Source organism: Biomphalaria glabrata, chromosome 12, assembly GCF_947242115.1.
Source record: "Biomphalaria glabrata chromosome 12, xgBioGlab47.1, whole genome shotgun sequence".
In the NCBI taxonomy this organism is placed as follows: domain Eukaryota; kingdom Metazoa; phylum Mollusca; class Gastropoda; family Planorbidae; genus Biomphalaria; species Biomphalaria glabrata.
In genome coordinates, this window is record NC_074722.1 from 15067638 (window position 1) to 15094950 (window position 27313).

The window sequence follows — 27313 nt, forward strand, 5'->3', positions numbered from 1 at the left end:
GATTAGTAAATGATGTGTTTTAATAAACTATATATAGATAAATATTATTCAGCTGGATTAAAGTCTATTTCTAAGCCCTTTCGCTTATAGCAAAACTTAAATTTAAGACCAAATTTAAGTCTTTTGAACTCATTGGGTATCTTTCAATATTGCGACCTTTGGGTTGTTTATTAAGTCTGTTTATAAGTCTGTTTATAAGTCTGTTTATTAAGTCTTTTTTAAGTCTGTTTATTATTTATTTCAAAACAAATCCAATCTTTCCCATTTAATTTTCTTACGATTTTATTTAGGTTTCATTATATCGCCACAACATTTCTTCAAGTCACATATCTTCTTAGTCTTTTCTGAGACTGAATTGTATTGCTTCAAGAATGTAAATGGGAATGTGAAAGATGACAGTGGAAACAAAGAGAAGATTACTCTGATTACATTTTGATGTAAAAAATCTGCAATTCGTGTCACTCTATTTCTTCTTTTTTTGTTTAAATAGCTCGTGCATGTCTACATCTCTAGTGTCTCTCTTCTATCTATCCACAGCCCCCTCTCTCCTTCTCTCTTCCACTCTTTCCGCTACGTATTTTCTCTTCTTCTCTCCCACTGTCTTCCCTCTGACTTGCGTGCCCTGTGGTGTTTACAGTTAAGGCGCCCTTCATTTCGTCATCGCCTCCTCTACTAAAGTTTAGTTTCTATCCGTCAGGACCCACCCCCCTCAGTTTCGCCTCATTCTGTTGACAAGTCGCCATAAACTATTGATAGCTGTGAACAAACTACCTTGTTGACTTCGTTGTTTAATGCTTTAACACGAAGATATAAATAGAAATGGGTTACGCCTCCCGCCCCTTTCCAATCTAAACGTTGGTTTTACTAAAATATGTTTCACATTCCTGACACCGTGTGTGTATGTAATAATCTTGGAACTATTACAAGGACTGTCATTAAAATGTGTCATTTTTGTGGTCAAAAGGAATGTGAATAATCAACAATTTAAACAGTGTTTAGAGAACACTGAACTAGGATATAGTACTAAGCATTTTTAACCAACATTTTTTTCGGCCAGGGGTGTAAATAAGTTTATGAGAAGCGTGTAGCGTTCCTCACCAACCCCCCCCCCCCTTTTTTTTTTCCCGCAAAGAAAAAAAAGCTCCCTAAGTTCCTAATAAATTATTTAGTTAAAGCAATAAATGCCCTAGCTCTTTCAATTTGAAGGTGCAACCACTATCATCTAAGTCAGTGTTTCTCAAACTTTTTCCTTTACGGAACACTGAGCACATGCTGAGTATTTAACGGAACACTTGGCTTACTTTTTTTAGACCAATTCAAGTGGTGACCTGCTAGTTAAATATTTCAGTAATTCTTGGAACACCTATTCAGGCCTCGCGTAACACTAGGGTTCCGCGGAACACAGTTTGGGAAACACTGATTCAAGTTAAGACCAGCCCGTTGAGTCTATCCAACATTTCTTGATTTCAAACTGAAAATGAAAGAGATCGTATATTTCAATCAAGCTGTTCCTGGAAGATATTACTCGACTTGTCGATTTCCTTACGACTTTGAACAGCCCATTCGTCACTAGGCGTGGACGGTTTGTCACAATGATTCTGAACAAATGTTTAGTTTGTTAATAGGACAGGGGTGAACAAAAGCAAAACGGAAATGCATTGGAGTGTGCGCGGGAAAAACTTATCATTGTTGTGTTCATTTGTAAACATTTTCTTGAACTATATTACTGTCTTTCTATATAAATAAATTTATATATTTTTTATATGTCTACTGCATGTGCTGTTGCTGTTGTTTTTTTTTTTTAGGGGGGGGGGGGGGAAAGAGGGGTTACTTGGTTACTTCAAAAAAATGAAACAACATTAATGTAGCAACCAGGGTGCGATGTAGTTCATTCAGGGCCGGCCCTACAGATTGCGGGTCCCTATGCGAAACGGACAGCGCGGGGCCTATTCTGGTTTGTGATAAAGATAATAAGTGAAAATTAAGATTTTGTATTAGAAAATAAATTTGTCTTTACATAGTAGTTTTTCAACAAAAAGCTGATAAACATTCAGATCTGCCTTTTACATTTACTACCGACTAGCAAAATATCGCTTTGGAATTTTTTTTAAGAGGTCGAGATAGATTTAGATCAATATTTATATGCCAGTGACTATTAAAATAACTTACGAATTTGAACTTCTTGTTTAGGTTAAAATTCCCCTAATTATTACATTTTTATTTAAAAGCGTATAATGCCGTTTTGTTTTTAAATTGCTAGAAGGATTGTCGTTGTCCATATTGAATGACACCACGAAATGACAATTTTGTCTGTTTTTAATGAGATTTGCATCAGTTTTCAGAAGACTTTAATAATTTCAGGAGATTTTCATGACTTTTTCGTATATTTTACAAACTCAGGAGATTTCCAAAAACCCTTTAATAATAAGTTAAAATGGTTTATTTTAATAATTTACACCTAGAATTCGCGCGGGGCCTATGAAAGTGCGGAGCCCACTGCGGTTGCATAGGTTGCAGTGGCCTAAGACGGCCCTGAGTTCATTGTGCCGGACACTTAATAAGTGCCGGCAGAGGAGAGTGAAACAAAAACGTCGTTTACAATTTATAAGAAGATGTCCAAGCATGGAGTGACATGACATATTCACTTGTAAGAAATGATGACTGAATGGAATGTAAGGTCTTTATGACTTTTAAAATGCGGCATGTTTTTTTTTTAATTTGACCTGGGGGGGGGGGGGGCTTCACTATCATTTTCTTGATCCCGGGCCCACATGTACCTTTATACGTGCCTTGTTACGTCACATGCACCTTGCTACGCCACATGAACCTTGCTACACCACGTAAAACTTGCTACGCCAAGTAATACTTGCTACGCCACATGAACCTTGCTACACCAAATGAAACTTGCTACGCCACATAAACCTTGCTACGCCACGTGAAACTTGCTACGCCACGTGAAACTTGCTACGCCACGTGAAACTTGCTACGCCACGTGAAACTTGCTACGCCACATAAACCTTGGTACTTTGTTACGTGACATGTTTCATGCTACGCCACATGTACCTCGTTACGTCACATGTTTCATGCTACGCCACTTGTACCTCGTTACGTCACATGTTTCATGCTACGCCACATGTACCTCGTTACGTCACATGTACTTTTCTTCGCCACTGATTTAGTAGTTCAACTACCACATAACCAGCCAACAACAGTTCTTTGCTTCAAAGCAGTTTTAAAATACAGGCCAATAGATATACTGGTTAAAGTACGGAATGATTTTGTTTTGTTCTATTAAAACATATGAAATGGTCAGAACTTTAGTGTACTTTGAAAGTTCCCATATATATAGAGAGAGTATCAAGTATAATTTTACTTGTCGACTGTTTTTTTTTTTTTTTTTTTTTTATTGTTTGCTTTGGTAAAAGTTACAAACAAGAAAATATTTTTTTGCCACTTGGGTGTCACCCGATGCGGTCCGCTACCCCAGGAGACGCCACTGAGTTGTCATACAACTAGAGAGACATTGGTTTGGAGACATATGACGTCTTACTATAATAGAATACAGACATGTCCATTTTTTTTTCTCGACAACAAGGTCGTCAATCGAGTCATGATTTCGAAATCCTGCAATTGAAATTTTAAAAACGTTCCTAAATATTTGTATCCAGTCTATTAAATATACAATGGACTACTGGACAATGAAGAACTTCAGGCTCAGTTGAGAAATATAAAGGAGAGAAAAATAGAGAGAGAGAGAGAGAGAGAGGGCCATTAACATTCTCAGCACTTGCAAGGATCACCTACCCCCCCCCACCCCCCACCTGTCTAAACTACAACTTAGTCAAATAACGACCAGCTGTTGTCAAGAACTGACAAGAGAGTGTGTGCACTCTGTATTAGCGGGTACACAGTCAAATAACATGCCAGGTTGAACAAAGAGAGGAGGGGGGAATGGAATCTTAAAGAATGTTTGGAATGAAGACTTCCTTGAGATAGGCTAAATATGACACTTTGTTTCAGAGAATGACAAGGTGAATAGATAGACACTTTGATAGTTTTACACTAGTTACAATTAAGAGTAGTGTGTTTCGTTTCTGAACACTCCTGTACTAGATTCCAGCTTTTGAACAATTTAATCCTTGATGCCCATTTCTTGTTTGAATCCTTTTTGATCACTGCCACCCACTTGGTGTAGAATAACATTAACTATTTAGCTCTAGTTCTAGATTTATTTAGTTCACATATACATCGTATAAAAGCAGAAAAGAAGTCTAGCCTTAAGTTTACGGCTGTTTTATGGAACTGTTTATTTTTTCAACAAACATGTCTGCTCTAAGTCTTGGTGGGGGGGGGGGGGGGGGAGGTTATCCGAATTTGAAAATCCCCCCAGTCCCCCACTTGAGGGGGTCCCCAGGCGCCCCAAATGATGTCTGAAATGTATTTTTACATTAAATAGTAAATATTACGGCATTATCTCATGTCATGATGTCGAATGTCAAAATGCAGGAGGCCTAAAAGCCGACAAGCCCCCCCCCCCTCCCGGGCCTCTGAATCTTTCACTAAGCCACTGCTCCGTGTGCTCAATTAGTAATAAACTTTCACATCTACGATCAAATGTTTATCTTATGCTAGCCTCGATCTGGAAACAAGGTACACTGACCTGCTTTTAAAGACAACGTACGCTTAGAACAAATAAGTAAAAAAAAATAATACAAAAACAACAACAACAACTAAAAATCCATATAGTCCAGGTAAAATACTATATTTTTTTTTATTCGAAGCGGGAGGGGGGGAGGGAAGCATCTACATACCAGTTACTTATACTAGCTTTGAAATAACGTTATATAAAAGCTATTATTGCTAGTATGTATAATAAAATTCACATATATATGTATTATATATTAAGATATAGTCTTGGGCCCAGCGGCATGTGTATTTATAATACTGGGCCCAGTTTCCAAAGTAGTACGCATGTTAATAGCCCTGGGTCCAGCAGAATATGTATTTATAAGTCTAGTCCCAGCAGCATGTGTATCAGTCCATAGTCTTGATTCCACTAATACATTCTCTAATGTATAATCATAGCACAAGGAGTCAATGCCTTGTAATCATGTCACAGCTCAGGCTAATAAAATACAAGTAAACTGTCTAGCTCTTACAGCGACACACGGAGACCCCCCCCCCCCCTCAAACCATCAGCCCATATACCCTACACATAAGCGTCGGGTGAAGTCATAAATCTAACCAACACCCGAAACAGTTACACCACTGACCTAGAGATGAGACACTGATAGCATTGTTCGTTCTCCAATACCATAGGTAACACTACACTATAGCTGTGTCACACTTTAGCGGCACACTCATGCACATAAATATACATGCACACACATACACACACATAGTATATATATATATATATATATATATATATATATATATATATATATATATATAAAAGATGTTGGGGCCTGTTGGCTGAATATTACTTTACAAAGTTACACTATCTTGGAGAAACTTTGCCCCCCTCCCCGCCCTCCACTGTTTCCCCCCCCCAGCCCTCCACTGCTTCCCCCCCCTCCCTTTCCACATCCAGCAGTGTCGTACTTATGATCCAAACACTTCGGTAGTCGTAACTTCTATCTTTTCTATAACTTTAACAATGACATTGTCATAAACTCTGCACTGGCCTACATAAATGTAAGGGTTTAAATACTCGTGTAAATTTATCAAACATAACCAATACCATATTGAGAACTGGAAAGACCCAAAATATTTGAGAGAAGGGGCCCTTAAGTCCAGACATTCTTTGTCAGTGCTAAATATTTTATGGGGGGCCTATGCTAGAGCTTGTGTTGGTTATAGTTAAATCCGGCCCCATTTACTGCATTGGCGCAGTTCATCTCAGATTGCTTGTTTTCTGAAGACAGATTTTAGTAGGGCAATGTATAAAACACAAAGTAAGGGGCATGTATGTTTCTCAAAGATTTGAATTACTTGAGACTTGACTTGATTAATCCCTAGACCACCTTGATTTTGAAAGGAGAAGTACTTTTTTAACCCATCCGTTACCAGCCTGGGATTTTTAAATTAAAAAAAAAGGTTTTACTTCTCTTTGTAATTGAATTCTTTTGTAGCTTTCAAAATGAATACAGACAGCTTGGTTTAATGTTAATGTTAGTTTTATAGAATGATGCAAGATAAGTGGCAATGTCGTCAGATGTGTTAAGTACGTGAGACGACTCCAGGATGCCAGAGTGTAAAGACGTGTTGTTATAGTGAGTTAGATTTGGTTTAAAATTTAAAATATAAATTTATTTCATTTCATCTCAAGCTAAGTTTGCCTATAGTGTAATCAAAGTTGTATTAGTTTTGTTGACAAAGAAGTTATTCAAGTGATTTCATGTTTTATAAGTCAAAAGATGATACGCCTACAACTGTTTGGTTTTATAAGTCAACGACCGCCAACAACACAGCGCCACCTGATCTGTTACTTAAATTAGAAACGATATAATTCAATAAACTATTTAGTTCCACATTTAGTCATAAAATAATTTAGATTTTTTTTTTAAATTTTGATCCACAGTATTGATTTCGATTTTTGATTTACCTGCTAAGCAGTAGACTAGTCAGACTTATAGTTTAGTGTCACTACTCCCCTCCCCAACATGGACACGAACGAATATATGACACGAACGTATATATATATATATATATATATATATAAAGTAACAAAAGTAAAGTTCCCCTTTCAGACCTATGGTTTATTGGCACATTTATTTATATAAGTGCCAATTTTCCATTTAGTGATTACTAATTTGATAGATTTTTTAAATAGATATTTTTAATAATCGGAGTTTGCACTTATTTATTTTTAACAAATGTGAAAGAAAAACAAATTCCCACGTAACTTTTGGTTCACTTTATACAAAGCTCATATCACCTTATTCTGTACGCTTGTATATCTGGTACAATGTTTGAACTTGTTACTTCTCTCCCAGAAGTACATACTCCGGACTGCAACTTTGCATAAGACATCTTATACATACGCATCATAGTGTGAATGTGGAATGATGAGAATGAGTGATGAATGAAGAAGAAAAAAGATTAGAGAATGTGGTAATGAAAACGAGGCTATTATTGACACTTGAGCAGACGTCTTTCGATAATAAGTTTGGGAAAGAATAGGAGGACCAGTTCTCGCCCTTGCCTATTTTTCATTTTGTTCTATATTTATATCATTTATACTAACGACCTTCCAATTCTAGCTTTGGAGACATTAGTACCTTCAAGCCCAGTGCTAGTTTTGCATACACTGATGATTCTGGAAGAGCAGGCTATGGAGCCTACATCGACTTTCTTGGCTCTCACGCAGTCAGAATCTTTGGACTATGTGGTAGTGTTTGCAGTTTCGATGCGGAGACCATGGCAGTCTGTGAAGCCTTAAAAGTCATTGACTCTCAACTCGGCGTGGAACATTTGAGGGCAACATAGATTGTTGTGGTCACTGACTCTAGATCTGTACTACAGGCTTTGCAAAGCCCTGGACCATGGCCCCCTAATATCGACACTGTCATCACAACATAAAACAACGCTATGGCACCCCTGTAATAATGCAGTGGGTACCGAGTCACATAGGTGTGACTGGCAACACTGTTGCAGACTCCTTGGCCCACCAGGGAGGGCAAATTCCACCCACTGAACAGGCTGTAAGTTTTCATGATGCCCTGGCTATAATTAGAATAAACAGAAATGGAAAAGTGGTTTGAGTGCTGGCCGCTGGGACAAGTCCCAAAAAGCCCGTGGAGTCTGGGAGCGCATGAGGCGCCTTGACCGCACTTCCCCGTGGTGGAGGCTGTCCAGGCCTGAGCAAGCTATTATAGCACAGTGCAGGACAGGCCATTGTCCTGTTGGCTCATATTTCTCACGGCTGTTGCCAAATTTCGATTCACGGTGCCCCCGCTGCGGGGCAGAAGAGGAAACCGTGCCTCATATTCTGTTTGACTGCCCCAGACTTGCTGATCTCCGTCTCGACAAGTCTGGGAAACGAAAAATTCTCGACCTGTGTGGCGACATGTATGCACTATGCAAGACAGCAGGGTTTCTGTACAGGGCTTTTGCAAGAGAGGATTTGAGCCTCTCGAGCCCTCACTCTAATGGAGTAGGATGATGATGATGATGATGATATCATTTATACTGGATTTTTACACAAAAAGTTAATCAAAATAATCTTTCATTTGTTAACGCTTTGATTTTTAAGAAACCCTATACGTTCTAAAGGCAATAAAATAAAGTAAAAGAGAAAAAGAAGAGAAAGCGATATGTCGACTGATCCAATTAAATAGAACGGAGGCACTGGCGGATCGGGGGGGGGGCGGTAGGGGCGATCGCCCCCCCCCACTCGGCCGTTCGGGGGGGGGGGCGGACGAATTTTAGTATAGAATTCACACAATTGGTATACAAATTTATTACTTATGTTAATAATATATACTAATTATTTATATTTCAACCTATTTTTTTTATTTTTTCGCCCCCTCCTCTAGTATGTTGACCGATTTGGTGGGGTCGGGAGGGGGCAATGGTATCATTCCCGCCCCCCCCCCCCATACACTTTCGAGTGGGGGGGGGCGGTCCAATTTATTTGTAGAAATCACAGCTTGATAACATAATCAATTAAATATCTATTTGATTAACACTTGTTATTGATATTTTAACCGATCTTTATATTATGTCGTTCCCTGTTTACCGTTTGGGGGTGAATACCTCTACTGCCCTTCCCACCTAAACCATTTGAGTGGGGGGGGGGCGGTCCTACTTTTATGGAGAAATCATAGTTTGTGAACAAAATTAGTTGAATTAATCTATAAATTTTATATTATGTCGCTCCCTTTCTGGTATCTTGGTCGATTCGGTGGGGTTGGGGGAAGGCGATTGCATGTATTGCCCTTCCCACTCTAGCCCTCTGAGTGGGGGGGGGGGCGGTCCTATTTTTATGGAGAATCATAGTTTGTGAACAAAATTAGTTGAATATCTATATAATATAAACTACGTATTGATATGTGAACCCATTGTATATTATGTCGTACCATACTCCAATCTCAAATTTTATCATTAGTAAATTTAAATGAAAAAAGGTTGCACCAGGTGGGAAGGGCGATATATGCAATTGCATTTCCCCCATCAGACAAACCAATACTTTTCTTTTAGTATTATAGCTTAGAAATTACAAAATGTAAAAAATCTGCCACTAATATAATTTATATATACTATAAATTAAATTCTTATATCGAGTCGCCCTACTTTTTTTTTTTTATTTTTAATGCCAAATGCAATCTTTAGCAGAAATTATTAAAGGAGCGAGGATTAATCGTTTTCATTCTACCGCCCCTCCCATTTATGTAATTTCACATGAATTTATCATAATTATTTTAAGAAAGACTTTGCATTGGAAAAGCTAGAATTCAAACGAAATTTTTCAGTATAAGAATCATGATTGAGGTGAGTTCTAAACCGGAAAAAATAGATTTATAGTCGCCTTTTCCCAACCTTTACTCAATCGGATATTTTTCTAGTTAAATAAATTTGGGACTATAACTCACAACTTATACTACAATGTTATTGAATATTATTTATCGAATAATTTTTTTTCGGCGTCGATCCTCAAAGCCAAAATCTAAATATGTGGGGTATCTTATCTTTTCAAGGAACAAATCGGTTTTATTTGCAATGTATTAGGGGCCTATAAATTCATACTAGAATATCTATCAAGTACAATATTATTCAAAAAGTCCTTTTTTTTAATAGTATGAATAATGAGCTTTAGGTCAGGAGAATGCGTTTCTGCAGTGAAAAATGCCAGAAAACGCTTTTGGCGTCGGAGCTTCGCCCCGAACTCCATTGAAGAATAATGAGCTGTGGATGTCAGGAGAATGCGTTTCTGCAGTGAAGAATGCAAGAAAACGCTTTTGTCGTCGGGGCTTCGCCCCGAACTCCATTGATGAATAATAAGCGTAGATGTCAGGAGAATGCGTTTCTGTAGTGAAGAATAGAAGAAAATGCTTTTGTCGTCGGGACTTCGCCCCGAACTTCATTAATGAATGATAAGCTGTAGATGTCAGGAGAATGCGTTTCTGAAGTGAAGAATGCAAGAAAACGCTTTTGTCGTCGGGGCTTCGCACCGAACTTCATTGATGTATAATAAGCCTTAGATGTCAGGAGAATGCGTTTCTGAAGTGAAGAATGCAAGAAAACGCTTTTGTCGTCGGGGCTTCGCACCGAACTTCATTGATGTATAATAAGCCTTAGATGTCAGGAGAATGCGTTTCTGCAGTGTAGAATGCAAGAAAACGCTTTTGTCGTCGGGGCTTCGCCCCGAACTTTATTGATGAATGATGAGCTGTAGATGTCAGGAGAATGCGTTTCTGCAGTGAAGAATGCAAGAAAACGCTTTTGTCGTCGGGGCTTTGCCCCAAACCCCACTAGGGAACCTTATAGCGTTGCCCCACTTTTTCGCCGAAGGTTGAGAAATGCTGCTTTTTAAAATTCTCATATATATATATATATATATATATATATACATGGGCGTAGCCATTTTTTTTTTTTCGGGGAGGGTTTTGTCCCCCCCCACATACCCCCCCCCCCCGCGGAAAAAAATTATATATATATATATGTGTGTGTGTGTGTGTGTGTGTGTGTACATAATTAATCTTTATTACATTCTGACCTTTTCGGAAGACGTTTATTGTTTACTGTAGACTCCCCGCCCTTGCTAGCAAGGGGGTCTGGGGGAGTTCGCAGCGCTCCCCTAGCGCGGGGCGAATCCCCGCCGCCGAGCACTATTTCTGGTATTGAAAGCCAACAAAATGCATATTCTGAGGTATCTACAGTGCATTATCTTGCTATTAAAAAGTTTTATTTCAAAAACCTAATGTGCTATTCTTACTGACTTAGACCCTCTCGCGCCGTTGGGCGCATTTTCCGGCAAGCTGTTTCCGCAACTCTTATTTTGTGTAATTCATTTTGTCGGAAAACATGTCCCGCAAAACCTCATGCGACGCTCTGTCACAACCTTACTAAGGATTCGACTCCCAGTTCGGCATATGATTTCTTTGATTTAGACCCGATCTCTATGACTGACTCCTAAAATCTGTCGTAGCCATCTTTGTTGAGACACATTTAATGATTTTCAATTTCGGCAGAAGACTATTCACACTTAATTAATGGAGCCCAAGCCATTGGTAGAAATGTGTAACCTTTCTTGACTACGCTCTTGGAATTAAATGCCTGTATTTCGCTTTAGATTTTATATCGAAAAGGAAAGTTTTTTCGTCAAATCATCTGTTGAGGGGTTTTAAACTAAAAAATCTCTGGGGTTTTTTTTGTTTTGTTTTTAATTCAAAACCCCATTTAGCTACGATCATAGAATTTGGTGACTGTAGTTTGCTTTAAAATAATATTGAAGAGAGAGGTTTTCAACTCTAAACGCTCTGTAGGAGAATTTTAAACTCAAAACCATCTGGAGGGGTTTTAAACTTTAAAGAAAAAGCCATCTGGAGGAGGGGGATTTAAACTCAAAACCCCTTTGGCTACGCTCATAGATTTTATAGTGTGTAATTTGCTTTTTTTTTATATCGAAGAGGTACTTTTTAGCTTCAAACCCCAACTGGAAGGGGGAGTGGGGTTAAACTCAAAACCCCTTTGGCTACGCTCATAGATTTTATAGTGTGTAATTTGCTTTTTTTTTATATTGAAGAGGTACTTTTTAGCTTCAAACCCCAACTGGAAGGGGGAGGGGGGTTAAACTCAAACCCCCTTTGGCTACGCTCATAGAATTTTTAGTGTGTAATTTGCTTTTTTTATATTGAAGATGGGGTTATCGTAAATTTTGGATGGGTTTTTTAAATCAAAATCTTCCTCAACTGTGCTGTTGGAATTTCGGGATTGTTGTTTGCATTTTTGTGTTTTGTTTTATAGAAGAGGGGGATTTAACTGCAAAAACCTCTGGTAGGGGGTTTAAAATTCAAAACCCCCTGTAGGGGGTTTTAAACTCAAAGCCCCCTGGTAGAGGGATTTGTATCTCAAAACCCCCTGATAGTGTTTTTTAAAATCTCAAAACCCCCTGGTAGGGAAATTTAAACTCAAAACCCCCTGGTAGAGGGTTTTTAACTCAAAACTGCCTCGGCTGTGCTGTGGTAAGTGATGATTTAGTATTAAAATCTCACCTAAAATAAACAAAATGAAAGCAAAAATCAGTCACTTAATTCCGTCCCCCCCCCCCCCGCAGGGGGGGATTTCATTTCGGGGGGGGTTTGAACCCCAAGAACCCCCCCCCCTGGCTACGCCCATGTATATATATATATATATATGTATGTGTGTGTGTGTGTTCTGTACACAGGTTTATGCATAGGGTTAGGGTTTACTGGGCGTTAGGGTTAGGGTTTGGAAAAAAATCGCCCCCCCCCACTCCAAAGTTCTGGATCCGCTAGTGAACGGAGGCATATTGATAGAGATTTAAAACTAAGTAGAACAAATAAACAATGTTGAAAGATCACTGCCGTCAACTAACTAATAAGTACGTAGTGCTACAGTCTTGCAGAATGTACACACATTATTAAATGGATAAAGAATTCGGTTACACCAAAATGTTGCTGTTAATCGATCAGAATTCATCTTATGAACATTTCTGAAACTACGATTCCGTCAGGCACGAATGAATGTATGTTAGATATGCCTTGACGCAAGACAGTTTTCTAAATGCTTGACTTTATTGGTATTAGTTTCTTCTAAAAAGACATAGAAACATTTTAATCAATTCTAAGTAATAGAATCAACTCCTACTAGTGGTGCTATACAACCTGTGCACAATGAGATCGATGCTCATGAAACTAGGTGGAAAGATTTAAGTAGGGGGAGGGTTAGTTGGAGAATGAGGGTTGGTTGGGGAGTGAGGGTTGTTTGGGGAGTGAGGGTTGGTTGGAGAGTGAGTTATTTTTGGAGAGTGAGGGTTGTTTGGAGAGTGAGGGTTGGTTGGAGAAAGATGGTTGGTTGGAGTGTGAGGGTTTTTTTTTGACAGTGAGGGTTGGTTAAAGAGTTAGGGTTGGTTTAAGAAAGATGGTTGGTTGAAGAATGAGGTTTGGTTTAAGAAAGATGGTGTGTTGGAGAGTAAAGGTTTGTTGGAGAGTGAGGGTTGGTTGACAAGGCAGTGGTGGTTGAAGAGTGAGGGTTGGTTGACAAGGCAGTGGTGGTTGAAGAGTGAGGGTTGGTTGACAAGGCAGTGGTGGCTGAAGGGTGAGGGTTGGTTGACAAGGCAGTGGTGGTTAAAGAGTGAGGGTTGGTTGACAAGGCAGTGGTGGTTGAAGAGTGAGTGTTGCTTGACAAGGCAGGCAGTGGTGGTTGAAGAGTGAGGGTTGGTTGACAAGGCAGTGGTGGTTGAAGAGTGAGTGTTGCTTGACAAGGCAGTGGTGGTTGAAGAGTGAGGGTTGGATGACAAGGCAGTGGTGGTTGAAGAGTAAGGGTTGGTTGACAAGGCAGTGGTGGTTGAAGAGTGAGGGTTGGTTGACAAGGCAGTGGTGGCTGAAGGGTGAGGGTTGGTTGACAAGGCAGTGGTGGTTAAAGAGTGAGGGTTGGTTGACAAGGCAGTGGTGGTTGAAGAGTGAGTGTTGCTTGACAAGGCAGTGGTGGTTGAAGAGTGAGGGTTGGTTGACAAGGCAGTGGTGGTTGAAGAGTGAGTGTTGCTTGACAAGGCAGTGCTGGTTGAAGAGTGAGGGTTGGTTGACAAGGCAGTGGTGGTTGAAGAGTGAGAGTTGGTTGACAAGGCAGTGGTGGTTGAAGAGTGAGGGTTGGTTGACAAGGCAGTGGTGGTTGAAGAGTGAGGGTTGGTTGACAAGGCAGTGGTGGTTGAAGAGTGAGTGTTGCTTGACAAGGCAGTGGTGGTTGAAGAGTGAGGGTTGGTTGACAAGGCAGTGGTGGTTGAAGAGTTAGGGTTGGTTGACAAGGCAGTGGTGGTTGAAGAGTGAGGGTTGGATGACAAGGCAGTGGTGGCTGAAGGGTGAGGGTTGGTTGACAAGGCAGTGGTGGTTAAAGAGTGAGGGTTGGTTGACAAGGCAGTGGTGGTTGAAGAGTGAGTGTTGCTTGACAAGGCAGTGGTGGTTGAAGAGTGAGGGTTGGTTGACAAGGCAGTGGTGGTTGAAGAGTGAGTGTTGCTTGACAAGGCAGTGCTGGTTGAAGAGTGAGGGTTGGTTGACAAGGCAGTGGTGGTTGAAGAGTGAGAGTTGGTTGACAAGGCAGTGGTGGTTGAAGAGTGAGGGTTGGTTGACAAGGCAGTGGTGGTTGAAGAGTGAGGGTTGGTTGACAAGGCAGTGGTGGTTGAAGAGTGAGTGTTGCTTGACAAGGCAGTGGTGGTTGAAGAGTGAGGGTTGGTTGACAAGGCAGTGGTGGTTGAAGAGTTAGGGTTGGTTGACAAGGCAGTGGTGGTTGAAGAGTGAGGGTTGATTGACAAGGCAGTGGTGGTTGAAGAGTGAGGGTTGGTTGACAAGGCAGTGGTGGTTGAAGAGTGAGGGTTGGTTGACAAGGCAGTGGTGGTTGAAGAGTGAGTGTTGCTTGACAAGGCAGTGGTGGTTGAAGAGTGAGGGTTGGTTGACAAGGCAGTGGTGGTTGAAGAGTGAGGGTTGGTTGACAAGGCAGTGGTAGTTGAAGAGTGAGGGTTGGTTGAAAGGCAGTGGTGGTTTAAGAGTGAGGGTTGGTTGACAAGGCAGTGGTGGTTGAAGAGTGAGTGTTGCTTGACAAGGCAGTGGTGGTTGAAGAGTGAGTGTTGGTTGACAAGGCAGTTTTGGTTGAAGAGTGAGGGTTGGTTGAAAGGCAGTGGTGGTTGAAGAGTGAGGGCTGGTTGACAAGGCAGTTGTGGCTGAAGAGTGAGTGTTGGTTGAAAGGCAGTGGTGGTTGAAGAGTGAGGGTTGGTTGACAAGGCAGTGGTGGTTGAAGAGTGAGGGTTGGTTGAAAGGCAGTGGTGGTTGAAGAGTGAGGGCTGGTTGACAAGGCAGTGGTGGTTGAAGAGTGAGTGTTAGTTGACAAGGCAGTGGTGGTTGAAGAGTGAGTGTTGGTTGACAAGGCAGTGGTGGTTGAAGAGTGAGTGTTGGTTGACAAGGCAGTGGTGGTTGAAGAGTGAGTGTTGGTTGACAAGGCAGTGGTGGTTGAAGAGTGAGTGTTGGTTTACAAGGCAGTGGTGGCTGAAGAGTTAGGGCTGGTTGACAAGGCAGTGGTGGTTGAAGAGTGAGTGTTGGTTGACAAGGCAGTGGTGGTTGAAGAGTGAGGGCTGGTTGACAAGGCAGTGGTGGTTGAAGAGTGAGTGTTGCTTGACAAGGCAGTGGTGGTTGAAGAGTGAGTGTTGCTTGACAAGGCAGTGGTTGTTGAAGAGTGAGGGTTGGTTGACAAGGCAGTGGTGGTTGAAGAGTGAGTGTTGGTTGACAAGGCAGTGGTGGTTGAAGAGTAAGTGTTGCTTGACAAGGCAGTGGTGGTTGAAGAGTGAGTGTTGCTTGACAAGGCAGTGGTGGTTGAAGAGTGACTGTTGGTTGACAAGGCAGTGGTGGTTGAAGAGTTAGGGTTGCTTGACAAGGCAGTGGTGGTTGAAGAGTGAGTGTTGCTTGACAAGGCAGTGGTGGCTGACGAGGGAGGGTTGGTTGAAAAGTAAGAAGCATATGGAGAGCTAATGGAAGTAGAGAAGTGAAGGCTTGGATTACAAGAATGACATGACATTGTCCACAGAGCTTCAAGAAAAACGTATCTTCATTTATTTCTTCGTAAATTGTACAAGCTGTTCAATGTGTACATCTCTTATGAGGAAAGTCTCACATCTCTTATGAGGAAAGTCTCACATCTCTTATGAGGAAAGTCTCACATCTCTTATGAGGAAAGTCTCACATCTCTTATGAGGAAAGTCTCACATCTCTTATGAGGAAAGTCTCACATCTCTTATGAGGAAAGTCTTACATCTCTTATGAGGAAAGTCTCACATCTCTTATGAGGAATGTCTCACATCTCTTATGAGGAAAGTCTCACATCTCTTATGAGGAAAGTCTCACATCTCTTATGAGGAAAGTCTCACATCTCTTATGAGGAAAGTCTCACATCTCTTATGAGGAAAGTCTCACATCTCTTATGAGGAAAGTCTCACATCTCTTATGAGGAAAGTCTCACATCTCTTATGAGGAAAGTCTCACATCTCTTATGAGGAATGTCTCACATCTCTTATGAGGAAAGTCTCACATCTCTTATGAGGAAAGTCTCACATCTCTTATGAGGAAAGTCTCACATCTCTTATGAGGAAAGTCTCACATCTCTTATGAGGAAAGTCTCACATCTCTTATGAGGAAAGTCTTTCATCTCTTATGAGGAAAGTCTCACATCTCTTATGAGGAAAGTCTCATATCTCTTATGAAGAAAGTCTCACATTTCTAATGAAAAATGTCTCACATCTCTTAAGAGGAAAGCCACTGTAGGACAGTTAGACCTAACACTATTTAACCACTTGTGCTTATGGAACAGATGTACTTCACTTACCTGCAGTTTTATTTCAATGCATAGACATAAAATCGATCTTTAATTTCATTACTAACGTACCTTCGTGACTTTTCGCAGTCGTTTACAAGCGATTGTTCTATTGATTAATAACTCAAGATAGACAGTATGACTTCTCTAACTAGGGGACAGAGAGAAACTCTGAAGTCGATATTATTGATTGTATTTTTAACATTGAGTACTAGATGAAAAGGACAAAGTGATAAAAAAAATAGATTTTCAAAAATGTTTGATCACAAGTTAACAGATAGCTTGAGATAGTTGGACTTACACATACACTATTAGATTAACTTAGTTAACTGAACTTAGTCTGGTGGGGTCTTAGAATTGTCAATGAAAACGACTCCCCATAAATCTCATTCAGAAGAGTTTCAATACTTTTAAGATAGACCTGACTCTGCTTATAGATAGCTACGATGCTACGACATTATCTCTTTCTTTGACTTGAATAATTCCTCCACAACACACACACACAGATACAAACACACACATACACTCAGATGAATTGAACTGGTGGGATCAATTGACTATCAAATTTGTGTTGTGATATACTCTGAAGCACAACCGAATCTAAATGATTTGCAAATGAATGTGCAATAATGAGATTTCAACCAGGCCACGACAAACACACAACAATCCTCTGACCACTGTTGTACTGAGAGGCGTTCAAATCTCTATCTTTCGCCTCATTCTACAGCTTTCAAAGTCTTCTCTGGTTCAAAAAATGATAATTAAAAAGCTGGTTGGATGGAAACAGTTCTCGAAAATGGCTCTAACAATTTTTCTTGAAATTTGACAGTTTATGTATATCTTTGGGAAAAGAATTACTAGATAGTTGGCCTCACTGGGGGAACGTTACATTTTTTCAAAGTGTAATAAAAGTTAAAATCAACTTTAGTCTGGAGGTCTTCATTACAGAGTTAAAGAAATAAAAAGATGTCCAGGAACATGTTGCGCAATTCGGATTTAAAACTGACTGCCTAGCCTATACGATCTAACCCTATTAAATATGAAACAAATAAATCTAAGTGTTTACATTTATTTTAAATCTATGCGAAAGTTAAATATTTATAAATGAAATATTTGTGTTAAGTGTTTAGTATTCACTTCAAACTAAATTTCAATAAATTATAACTCTGAATATATATATATATATAGATAGATAGATAGATAGACAGACAGACAGACAGACAGACAGACAGATAGATAGATAGATAGATAGATAGATAGATAGATAGATAGATAGATAGATAGATAGATAGACAGACAGACAGACAGACAGGCAGAAAGACAGACAGGTAGACATATAGACACTCTAGTGTACTAATATACAAATATAATAAGTGTTTACCTCATGTACTATCTGTATCAAATATTCCCTCACTAATAAATTCAAATACTTCTCTTGACAATTATTTCACCGCAAACTGAAAATCTAAAGAACTGATCCACACCACATGTCAACACCCCACATACACAAGAAGGGTGGGGGGGGGGGAACAGGTAAGACGACAATCAACAAGGGGAACTACTTCTCAGCGTGCCTAGCGAGACCCAAAACCTGACATAGCTAGGACCCAAGATTCGTTTTAAAGGATCTCTTCCTCCTTTTCATTTTATTGCTATATTAAGCCATGCCTTCTCTAGCGATCAGAACTTCGCGGTACGATCTCTCTCTCTCCTCTCTCTCTCTATCCTCTCTCTTTCTCCTCTCTCTCTCCTCTCTCTTCTCACTCTCCTCTCTCTCTCCTCTCTCTCTCTCTCTCTTCCTCTTTTACTTTTCTTTTCAGAGTTTCTCAAAATTTTGAAAGTCAAATATTTGCAGGCAAAGGTTCAGTTGATACTGCTTGAATGGGTGCTTGTGTAGATGAACCTTTCAAAAGTGGCGTGTAGATGTTGAAAGTAAAAGTGTCTTGGGAATATTGCTAGTAAAAGTGGCTTGTAATTCTTACTAGAAAAAGTGGCTTGTAAATCTTACTAATAAAACTGGCTTGTAAATCTTACTAGTAAAAGTGGCTTGTAAATCTTACTAGAAAAATTGGCTTGTAAATCTTACTAGAAAAAAAATGGCTTGTAAGTCTTACTAGTAAAAAAGTAAAAAAAAAAGTAAAGTTCCCCTTTCAGACCATGCGGTTTATGATGTAAAGGTCATCTGACTCTGTAGCATATGGTTAACGAGAGTGTCATGTGGCCAGCACAACGACCAACTCGCCTTTACTTTTCCCCAACTATTGTTAGGCACATATTAGAGCTGGGTGGACTCAGAGGCGCCAAAGGATACCAAAATTAAAAATCACAGTCTTCACAGGATTCGAACTCGGGACTCCCGGTTCAGAAGCCAAACGCTTTACCGCTCAACCACTGCTCCTCCTTAGACTCCTTACTAGTAAAAGTTGCTTGTAAATCTTACCAGTTAGGTGGCTAGTAGAGATTTTTGTAATAAACATTTTTTTAAAGACTATCGATTTCATGAATATATTGCAATATATTTCTTTGAAATTTTCAATTGGGTTAACGTACACTAATTTTTTTATATTTATGGTAACTAACATATTGCTTTTTCTAATGACTTTTTTGTATGTGTACAATTTGTAAATATACAAAGTATATAATGGAAATTAATTTACCAATATTGAGATAGTCTACATTGACATTTCTTAGATGAAAGAAGTACATTTTTTAAATAATGAATAATTCAAATTTCTCTAATTGTTTCATTTATGAATTTAGTCCAGACCAATACAAAGGTATATAATCCAAAAAAAAAATAATTTTCAAAGACTTTTAATAATTACTTCTCTTTGCCTTTGCCTAGTTAACTTACAGTATTTGACAATACTTGTGCAACATTAAAGGGGATAAAAAATCCATTGCCAGAAAATCAAGAACAATTGCTATTCACCAAAGTTAAATACATAAAAGCTGTATGACTCTTACATTTGTTGGGGAAAAGTAAATGCACTAGGTCGTTGTGCTTGCCAAATGACAGATGACCTTTACATCATCTGCTCTCTAGATTGCGAGGTCTCAAACAGTGGCGTAACTAAGGGGGGGGGGGATGGGGGGGGGGAGAATTTTAAAATCCCCCTAGGTGGGGGCCCCCAAATGGGTGTCCGAAATTTATTTGTAAATACATAAATTAATATATTTGATTGACAAATAGTGTCAACGGGTGTCTTTTTTTATCAACATTTATGGATTAAATTTATCCCAAAGACTATACCTAGATATTTTAAAAATATTTTTGCCGCAGAGATCAATTTTTAGAAATGGAATATATCTTCTATTTTAAACTTTGTTGCCACGAATAAAACTGCATGATATACAGCGAATTCCAGGTATCTTGTTACCTTTACTAATAATAGATCTAAATGGCGAGTATTATATGGCTACACTAATTAATCTTGAAGCAGAATTTACAGAATCGAGTATAACTAAAAGTTATTCTTAACAATGTTAAAATTGTCCATTATTCGGGTTTGGCGTCTATAATTTCAGAATTAAACTTCACACTCGAGTTATTACCCCTCCATTCATCTTTCCTCAATCCAATGGAAACTCTCTTTTTATTTACATCTAATGATCTAATCCTTTTGCTTTCGCACAAAACATAAACAAAAAATAATGACGTAATATAATATAATATTAATACATCCTTCCTATTGAAGTTATTATCACACCCTTCCTTTTAAAGTTCTTAATAGTGATATCTACTAGCAGGGCCGGCCCTAGCATTTGCGGGGCCCTATGCGAAACGGATCGCGCGGGGCCTAGTCTGGGTAGGGATAAGCATAATGTCAAAATTATTATTTTTTGAATTAGAAAATAGGCCTACTTTCGTCTTTGCAATACATTTTTATCAAATGAAAGCTCGCAATGCCACTTCTTATTTATTGGCACAGCAAAACGTCAATTTCGTCTATTCTTTAGGAGATTTGAATAAATTCAAAAAAAGTTCAGGACTTTATCGTATATTTTCCCTTTTCATGAGATTTCCTGGAGGCCCTGAAAAATCAGGAGGTCGCGAAAACCCTGTTATTTTATATACGTTATAATTGTTTAATTTAATAATGTACACTTGGAATTAGCGCGGGACCTATGAAAGCGCGGCGCCCACTGCGACCGGCACTGTCTACTAGGAACTTTAACAATTCGTCCACTTCTGATTGTCTTGACTGAACAAGTTATCTAGACGTTGGTCTATAACTGTCTGTTTCGTTTGTAGCAAAAGTTTGCAGTTCATTGTCTTCATCGGTATCATAGTACCCAGAGATGTCTTCATCGAAACTCTTTTTTAAAAAGCGTTGATTTCTTCTGTATGTTATTCCATTGTTTGTCTTAATGATGTAAGATCTGGGTGCTGAATTTTTTTTTTATGACAACTGCTTTCTGCCATGTTTGACCTAGACGAACTCTCCGACAGAATAATCTTTAGGTAGTCTTGCTTTTGCATCGTATTTCACTTAGCTTTTCATCTGTCGTTCGTTGAGTAATGTCTCTGCATTTTCAGCTACCAATGGTCTCAATAGTTTGTGATCAGTTGGAATGATTCCCTGAGTCTTCTACTCGTCAGCAGTTGTGATGGTGAATACGGCAGTCCACTTATCGGAGTATTTCTATACTCGAGCATAACGAGATATGGATCTTTCCCACTTTTGTATACTCTGAATCCTTTTGCTTTCGCACAAAACATAAACAACTAACAATGACGTAATGCCATATAATATTAGCACAGAATCTTCTTCATGCAGTGGAAAATTACGAATTTTTTGCCTATCTTGAATTCTGGTCAAAGCTCCTGTGCCCAATTAATATAGTTCGGAAGAAACTACAAAAGTCTGGACTGCATATACGGGAATCTGCTAAAGAAATTAGTACCCTTTCATGCTTTCTGCAAAATGATGAGAAACTGACAAAAACCCAATCCATCGAAAAAGCAAAAGAAGGTAGTGAATACTATGGATTCCCTGTAATCAAAACAACCATATGAAAGAAAAGACTTGATGGGAAGTTGAGTTCTAATGTAGGACTGTCAATACAACTGCAATTCAAACGTGTTGCGACAGAAGTGCTGGACAGATTTCATATGGAGATGAAGGGCAGATTCCAAAGGCTGGAAAGAAAATGGATACCTTTGGGTTTCTTCTTGAACCAAGACACCTGTTAGAAGACACGCTTGTGACAAACTGTGCTACTTTTCCTGTTTGTATGATGAAATAAATGGAAAATCGCTTTTTCAATGATGTCATTGATGCACGAGCACTTTTCATCAACAAACAGTAATACAATCACCAATAGACATATTGAGGAAACAGGCTTCATATGGGAATTACGTGTGCTCAGACTTTGCAACCTCCTCCGAATACCGCTAACTGAGGCCACTTCCATTACGTCATGTGAGAGATCATTCTCAAAGCTCAAGCTCATCAAAAAGTATCTCAGGAGCACAATGACGCAAGAAAGGCTTATCATAGTTTTAATGTCACTGAAGTCACAAATACTAGAAAGTATCGATGTAGTTGATGTTATAGATTTCTTTGCTGCACAGAATGCACGACGTGAAGCGATATCAATTGAGAGTTGTCACTTGTGCATTATTTAACTAATAAACAACAGTATTATTCATTAAAAGAGTCTTGATGATTACTTTTTGTTACGTTTACTTATATACTGAACCAATTTGATTTGGAACTTATATATTTTTGCGTACATTATCTCATGTCATATGTCGAATGTCAAAATGCAAGGGGCCTCCAAAGAGGTCAATCCCCCCGGGCCCCCAAATCCCTAGTTACGCCCCTGGTCTCAAAGAAAGTGTTCAAGAATGTGTTGATGGCCCCCACTAAAATAAAACAAATTTAGTTTGTGCCATGAAACAATGGAGTAGTCTGTACGTATCGGTACATTCACCAAAAGATATTTCAATACCAAAAGTGTCATGGCGCCTGGTGATTAGAGATGCAGACCTGTGACCGCAGAAGTTGCAAAGGGAAAGGATCGTCTCTCGAGACGTAAAATGCTACAGACCTTTTTAGATAAAGTCATTACGTCATGACTCAGTAACTCTGTATACTTGAAATGAAACTGGGAATCAACGATTGAAACAAATTGACGATTTCTTAAAAGTCCATAAAATCTTTCAGGTGATTGATAAACTATGACATTGATGGTTTGGTAAAATACGTTGATTTTGAAAGTCTTATCTATATCATCAATTTTCTCTTCACCGTAAGCTTTTAAATTGTCTTTTAAGTTTCCACTATCGCTTGGAGTGGTTAGCTGCATCAACACCTCAAGATCGAGGTACTTCAGAAGCCAAATTTTTGTACACCCTCGAAGTTATTTCTTAAATGACTTACTTTATCCTACATTTTCTCCTGTGGACCCACAACTTGATGTAGATCTCGCTACTCACTTTCCTAATATATTGGACACAACTTTGATTGCGCTTTCAATTTTGTACTCGACACTCGGCAGAGCAATAGTATCAAATGTTACTCATTTCACCTAAGTGCAACAGCTTCCATGGGTTCTTTTGAGGAACACAAAGTAATTTGTGTTATTACCTTTACTAGCAGGACATGAAAATATCTAAATCGTATTACTGTTAGAGCATCATGTAGTTTAATACATTTTGCTCTCTCTCTCTCTCTCTCTCTCTCTTTCTCTCTCTCTCTCTCTCTCTCTCTCTCTCTCTCTCTCTCTCTTGGATGCTGTCAGCATAAAACACGTACACATTTTGTACCACGTCAATGTACAGCTTCTTGAACACAATTGACTATTATATCTAGAACTAGTCAAGAAATCTAGATCTAGTCTAGACCTATAAAGTAGATAGAGCGATCATGATTAGGATTAGTAAGCCTACTAGTGGGTAATAATACACTATGCTGTTCGCATGGGAAACCTGTTCAGTTGTGCGGGTTAATTTTTTTTTTATTTCCTAGTCCGTCTACTCCAATATATTAATCGACATTGTTGGGGAGAGGTATGTATCTGTGAGCAGTAGCGTCACTAGGGGGGGGGGGGGGCGAGGAGTGCAGTCCGCACCGGGTGACACCACTTTGGGGGTGACAACCAAGTTTGAAAAATATATCTTTGCAAAAGCAGACACATAGGAAAAGGAAATAATAAAATCTCTAGATGTCTGCCCAAATATGCCTAGACACGTCTAGATGACACAGCACAGCGTTATACCATTTCTGTCTCAAAGTATAACAAAGGAAACCTGTTCAAGTGATGTTAAGTCTGTTTCTAATTTTAATTAAATATCATTGTAAAATTTGCAATAACAATTGAATAAACGTCATAAAAAGTAAGATTTAATTATAGAATTGACACTCATTTTATATTTGTGTAAAAATCATTAAAAGCGGAAATAAACTCACTATTTTGTTCAACAAAAAGAACTAACTAGCAATAGTGTTTATTGGAACATATTTGAAAAAAGTTGATGTGGAAGGGATGACACCATGAACTACCGTACCAATTGACACAGACAAGAGTGACGCCACTGTCTGGGAGGTTTCCATGCTGTTCTTAGGTGATCCGTTAATGCTACTCACTAATTCCAGAAGTGTTAGAAGAGTCTTACCAAAGACGACGAGTTGTCATGTTTGTTTTATGTGAAAAATAACGCCAAATGATTTTTTAAATTTTATTAACTTTAAGGAGTGTGGGAGAAATAGTTATGTAGATCTACAGTGTTCACAATCAATCAAGATGCCAATTCTACACTGTCGTAATATATAAACGTAGTAATAATCAAACTAATAATAGATCTAGATTAGAAAAACTTATAGACAAGCACTATAATTCACTAGAAATATATACTATTTTCTAATTATAGCGCCAGATATAGTATTACTTTAGATTACGGCATTTTATTTGTCTGCAAACACTTTAGATCTATTTCCTTTAAGGAAAATGCCTAGATCTATATTCTAGTTCTAAATATACCCAGATTAATAGTACTTTATTAAGATGGGTTTAAGTAGCATCATATATTAGATCTATGCTAGGCTCATAAATATCGTCTGCAAAAAAGCATACTAGATCTAATAGGCTATCGGTACATTAATTAGGTAGACTTACACCTTGATTTCATTTATTAGCGGCTCCCGAAAGGGGAAAAGACGCTATTAGTTTTGTGTGAAATGTCTGTCCGTCTGTCCGTCCGTCCCGTTTAGATCTCGTAAACTAGAAAAGATATTGAAAATCCGACTTCACAATATTTTAGACCATTCAAAGTTCTGATGCAACGGCTACTTTTTTTTTCCTGAAATCGAAAAATCTAATTTTTAAAATCAGTTATGCAAGCAGTTTTTTTAAAGAGAAAAAGCAGCTAATTAGTATGCATTATAAGTTAGACCTAACTTAAAACGAATAGTAATCTTATAAACATTATTTTCTTGAACATATTTTCTATGGGAGATCTGCGAAGCGTTTTCAAAACAATTACATTATTTATAAGATTTCAGTTAGGCATGGAGAGGCGCGGCAGGAGATTGGTAAAGCACTTGTCTTCAGAACCGAGGGTTCCGGGCTCGAATCCTGGTGAAGACTGGGATATTCAACTTCGGAATCCCTGGGCGCCTCTGAGTCTACCCAGCTCTAATGGGTACCTGACATTAGCTGGGGAAAAGTAAAGGCGGTTGGTCGTTGTGCTGGCTACATGACACCCTCGTTAACCTTAGGCCACAAAAACAGATGAACTTTACATCATCTGCCCTATAGACCACAAGGTCTGAAAGGGGAACTAGTTAGGCCAGGTTCACATCTAACTTTGCATTCACTTGCACCTATCCCTTGATCCGCTGCACCGTTGGGGCACTACACACGATCTGTCAACCTTCCTTCTCCATTCTTATCTCTCATTTGTCTTTGATATAATTTCATTTGGATGTTCTTTCTGAAAATATTGAAGCCTGCCTGGGAGGACCACTTAGGGGGCCGATTTTAAGTTTGTGTTTCCACACAAACTGTCTTTGTAACCTTGTTTATTTTTAAATATAGTCTAAAAAATAAAATATCCGTTTCTAATATCGTTAAGATATAAATAGTTGAGCTTGACTTTTATATACATTGCTAAAAATAGAATAGCATCTATAGATACCGTCTGCGAATAAGTCAATAGACCTAATAGGCTTACATTTTTTTTTTCATATTCAAAATTTTTACAAAATCTCGTAATACTATATATAGATTTTAGATCTATAAAAATTTACTGTTTACTAATAGGGGTCCTTTGTATCGATCGCACGTGTATTAACTTCGTTTACATTAGGTCTATAATGAGGCCTACGTTTTGTATTAATTACTTGTGACTGTTAATATGAATTAAACTAATGAGAGGTAGAAATGACATTCTCTGTGGATTTTTTTTTAAATGTATATAAGTAGGCCTACATTTATAAGTAGCGCATACAAAATTACCCAGATCTAGTAGAAAATACCTAACATGAACTTTACTAAACGAACGGCAACTTCAAAACAGAAGCTTCGACTTAGAGTGAATTTGACGCGAAATGTGATCAAAAATACAATCATTTGTGATAATCACTTACTCTAATAAATTATATCTACCATAACAGCTTGTCTGAAAATGGTTAAAGTTTGTATCGACCTGTTTATAAAGAGCTTAAAAACATTTCCAAACCAACACTCGGGTACATCGCGCGCGTTCGAGGCGTAAAATCTTTTTTGTCTCCATCATTTTATTTTGTAGGCATTGAAGGATGCGTGAGAACATGCGCAAAGAACCTGTTTTCTATACAGCTTTGTAAAAAATCTTGAAGCCAGCGTTCCTTTAGTATAGTTCCATGATTTAACCATGGAACTAACTGTTTAGTGAATATAAGTGGGAATTTCCATTGACTTGTTTGGAATAGATATATAAAAACCAAATTTTGTCGAATTGCAAGTAATTTTTCCCCAAAGATATACATAAACTGTCATATTTCTAGAAAAATCGTTAGAGCCGTTTTCGAGATTTGTGACCAGGTTTTTAAAATGATTTCTGATCCCGTAAAGCATTTGCAAGAAGCAGTAATGAAATAAAGCCCTCTCTTAAACATCAGTATTAGCTTCTGTCTTGTTATAGAAGATCTCTGTGTTTCTGTTAAAAGGTCTCATATTTAGGATGTATTTGTATAACTTAGAGACTGTCACTTCTGGTCAGTTCTCAATCAAATACTGGACTTATAGTGTTTTAGTCTCAAACCTTTGCTTTAGAAGCCAAAATTGAAAGACAATGTAAAAAAAAAAAGCTCTCACTATTTAGCAGACATCTGCACGAAATCAGTGAAACGTGAAACTATTTATTTACTGTAGAAAACAGAAACCCAAACAGCTGTTGGTCATTCAAATACTTTTAATAAAATCTTGTTTTAAAACATTGTAACAATGAAATAAAAATATTTCAGTACATTTGTTGAAGTAAAACATAAACAAATAAATTTAAAACAAAAATGGTTCCTAGATCTTCATTTTACAATTCACTCATCCGAAAAGCTTGACCTTAAAAAAAAAAATCTATTTGATGGGAAGTTTGTCATAAATGTTGAATGCTCTCAACTATAAGAAGGTAAGTAAAATGCAATCCTTAAAAATATGTAGATACTTCGCCAAAGACTGACTCAAATTCTAAATTATGTTCTAAATTAAATGTATTTTTTGTACAGTTTTTGCATAGAATATAAACAAATATGAGCAAATGTTTCAAGTACTGTAAACAATTCTTAAC

General features: G+C 38.4%; 2 protein-coding genes across 2 annotated transcripts in view; both read right to left on the reverse strand.

Moving 5' to 3' along the window:
- The window catches only part of LOC106060123 (uncharacterized), a 48672-nt gene extending 30574 nt beyond the window's left edge, over window positions 1-18098 (reverse strand). Inside the window, exon 1 of the mRNA XM_056006412.1 lies at window positions 17921-18098. The gene's annotated coding sequence lies outside the window, so the exon portion shown is untranslated. The remainder of the gene's footprint in view (window positions 1-17920) is intronic.
- Window positions 13088-15747, reverse strand: LOC129922130 (mucin-2-like). Its single transcript, XM_056006783.1, has 2 exons — window positions 15214-15747; window positions 13088-15019 (listed from the first exon to the last, which is right to left on the reverse strand). Exons 1-2 carry the CDS (start codon window positions 15745-15747, stop codon window positions 13088-13090), a joined length of 2466 nt encoding a protein of 821 aa, XP_055862758.1.
- Window positions 18099-27313: the final 9215 nt, after the last annotated feature.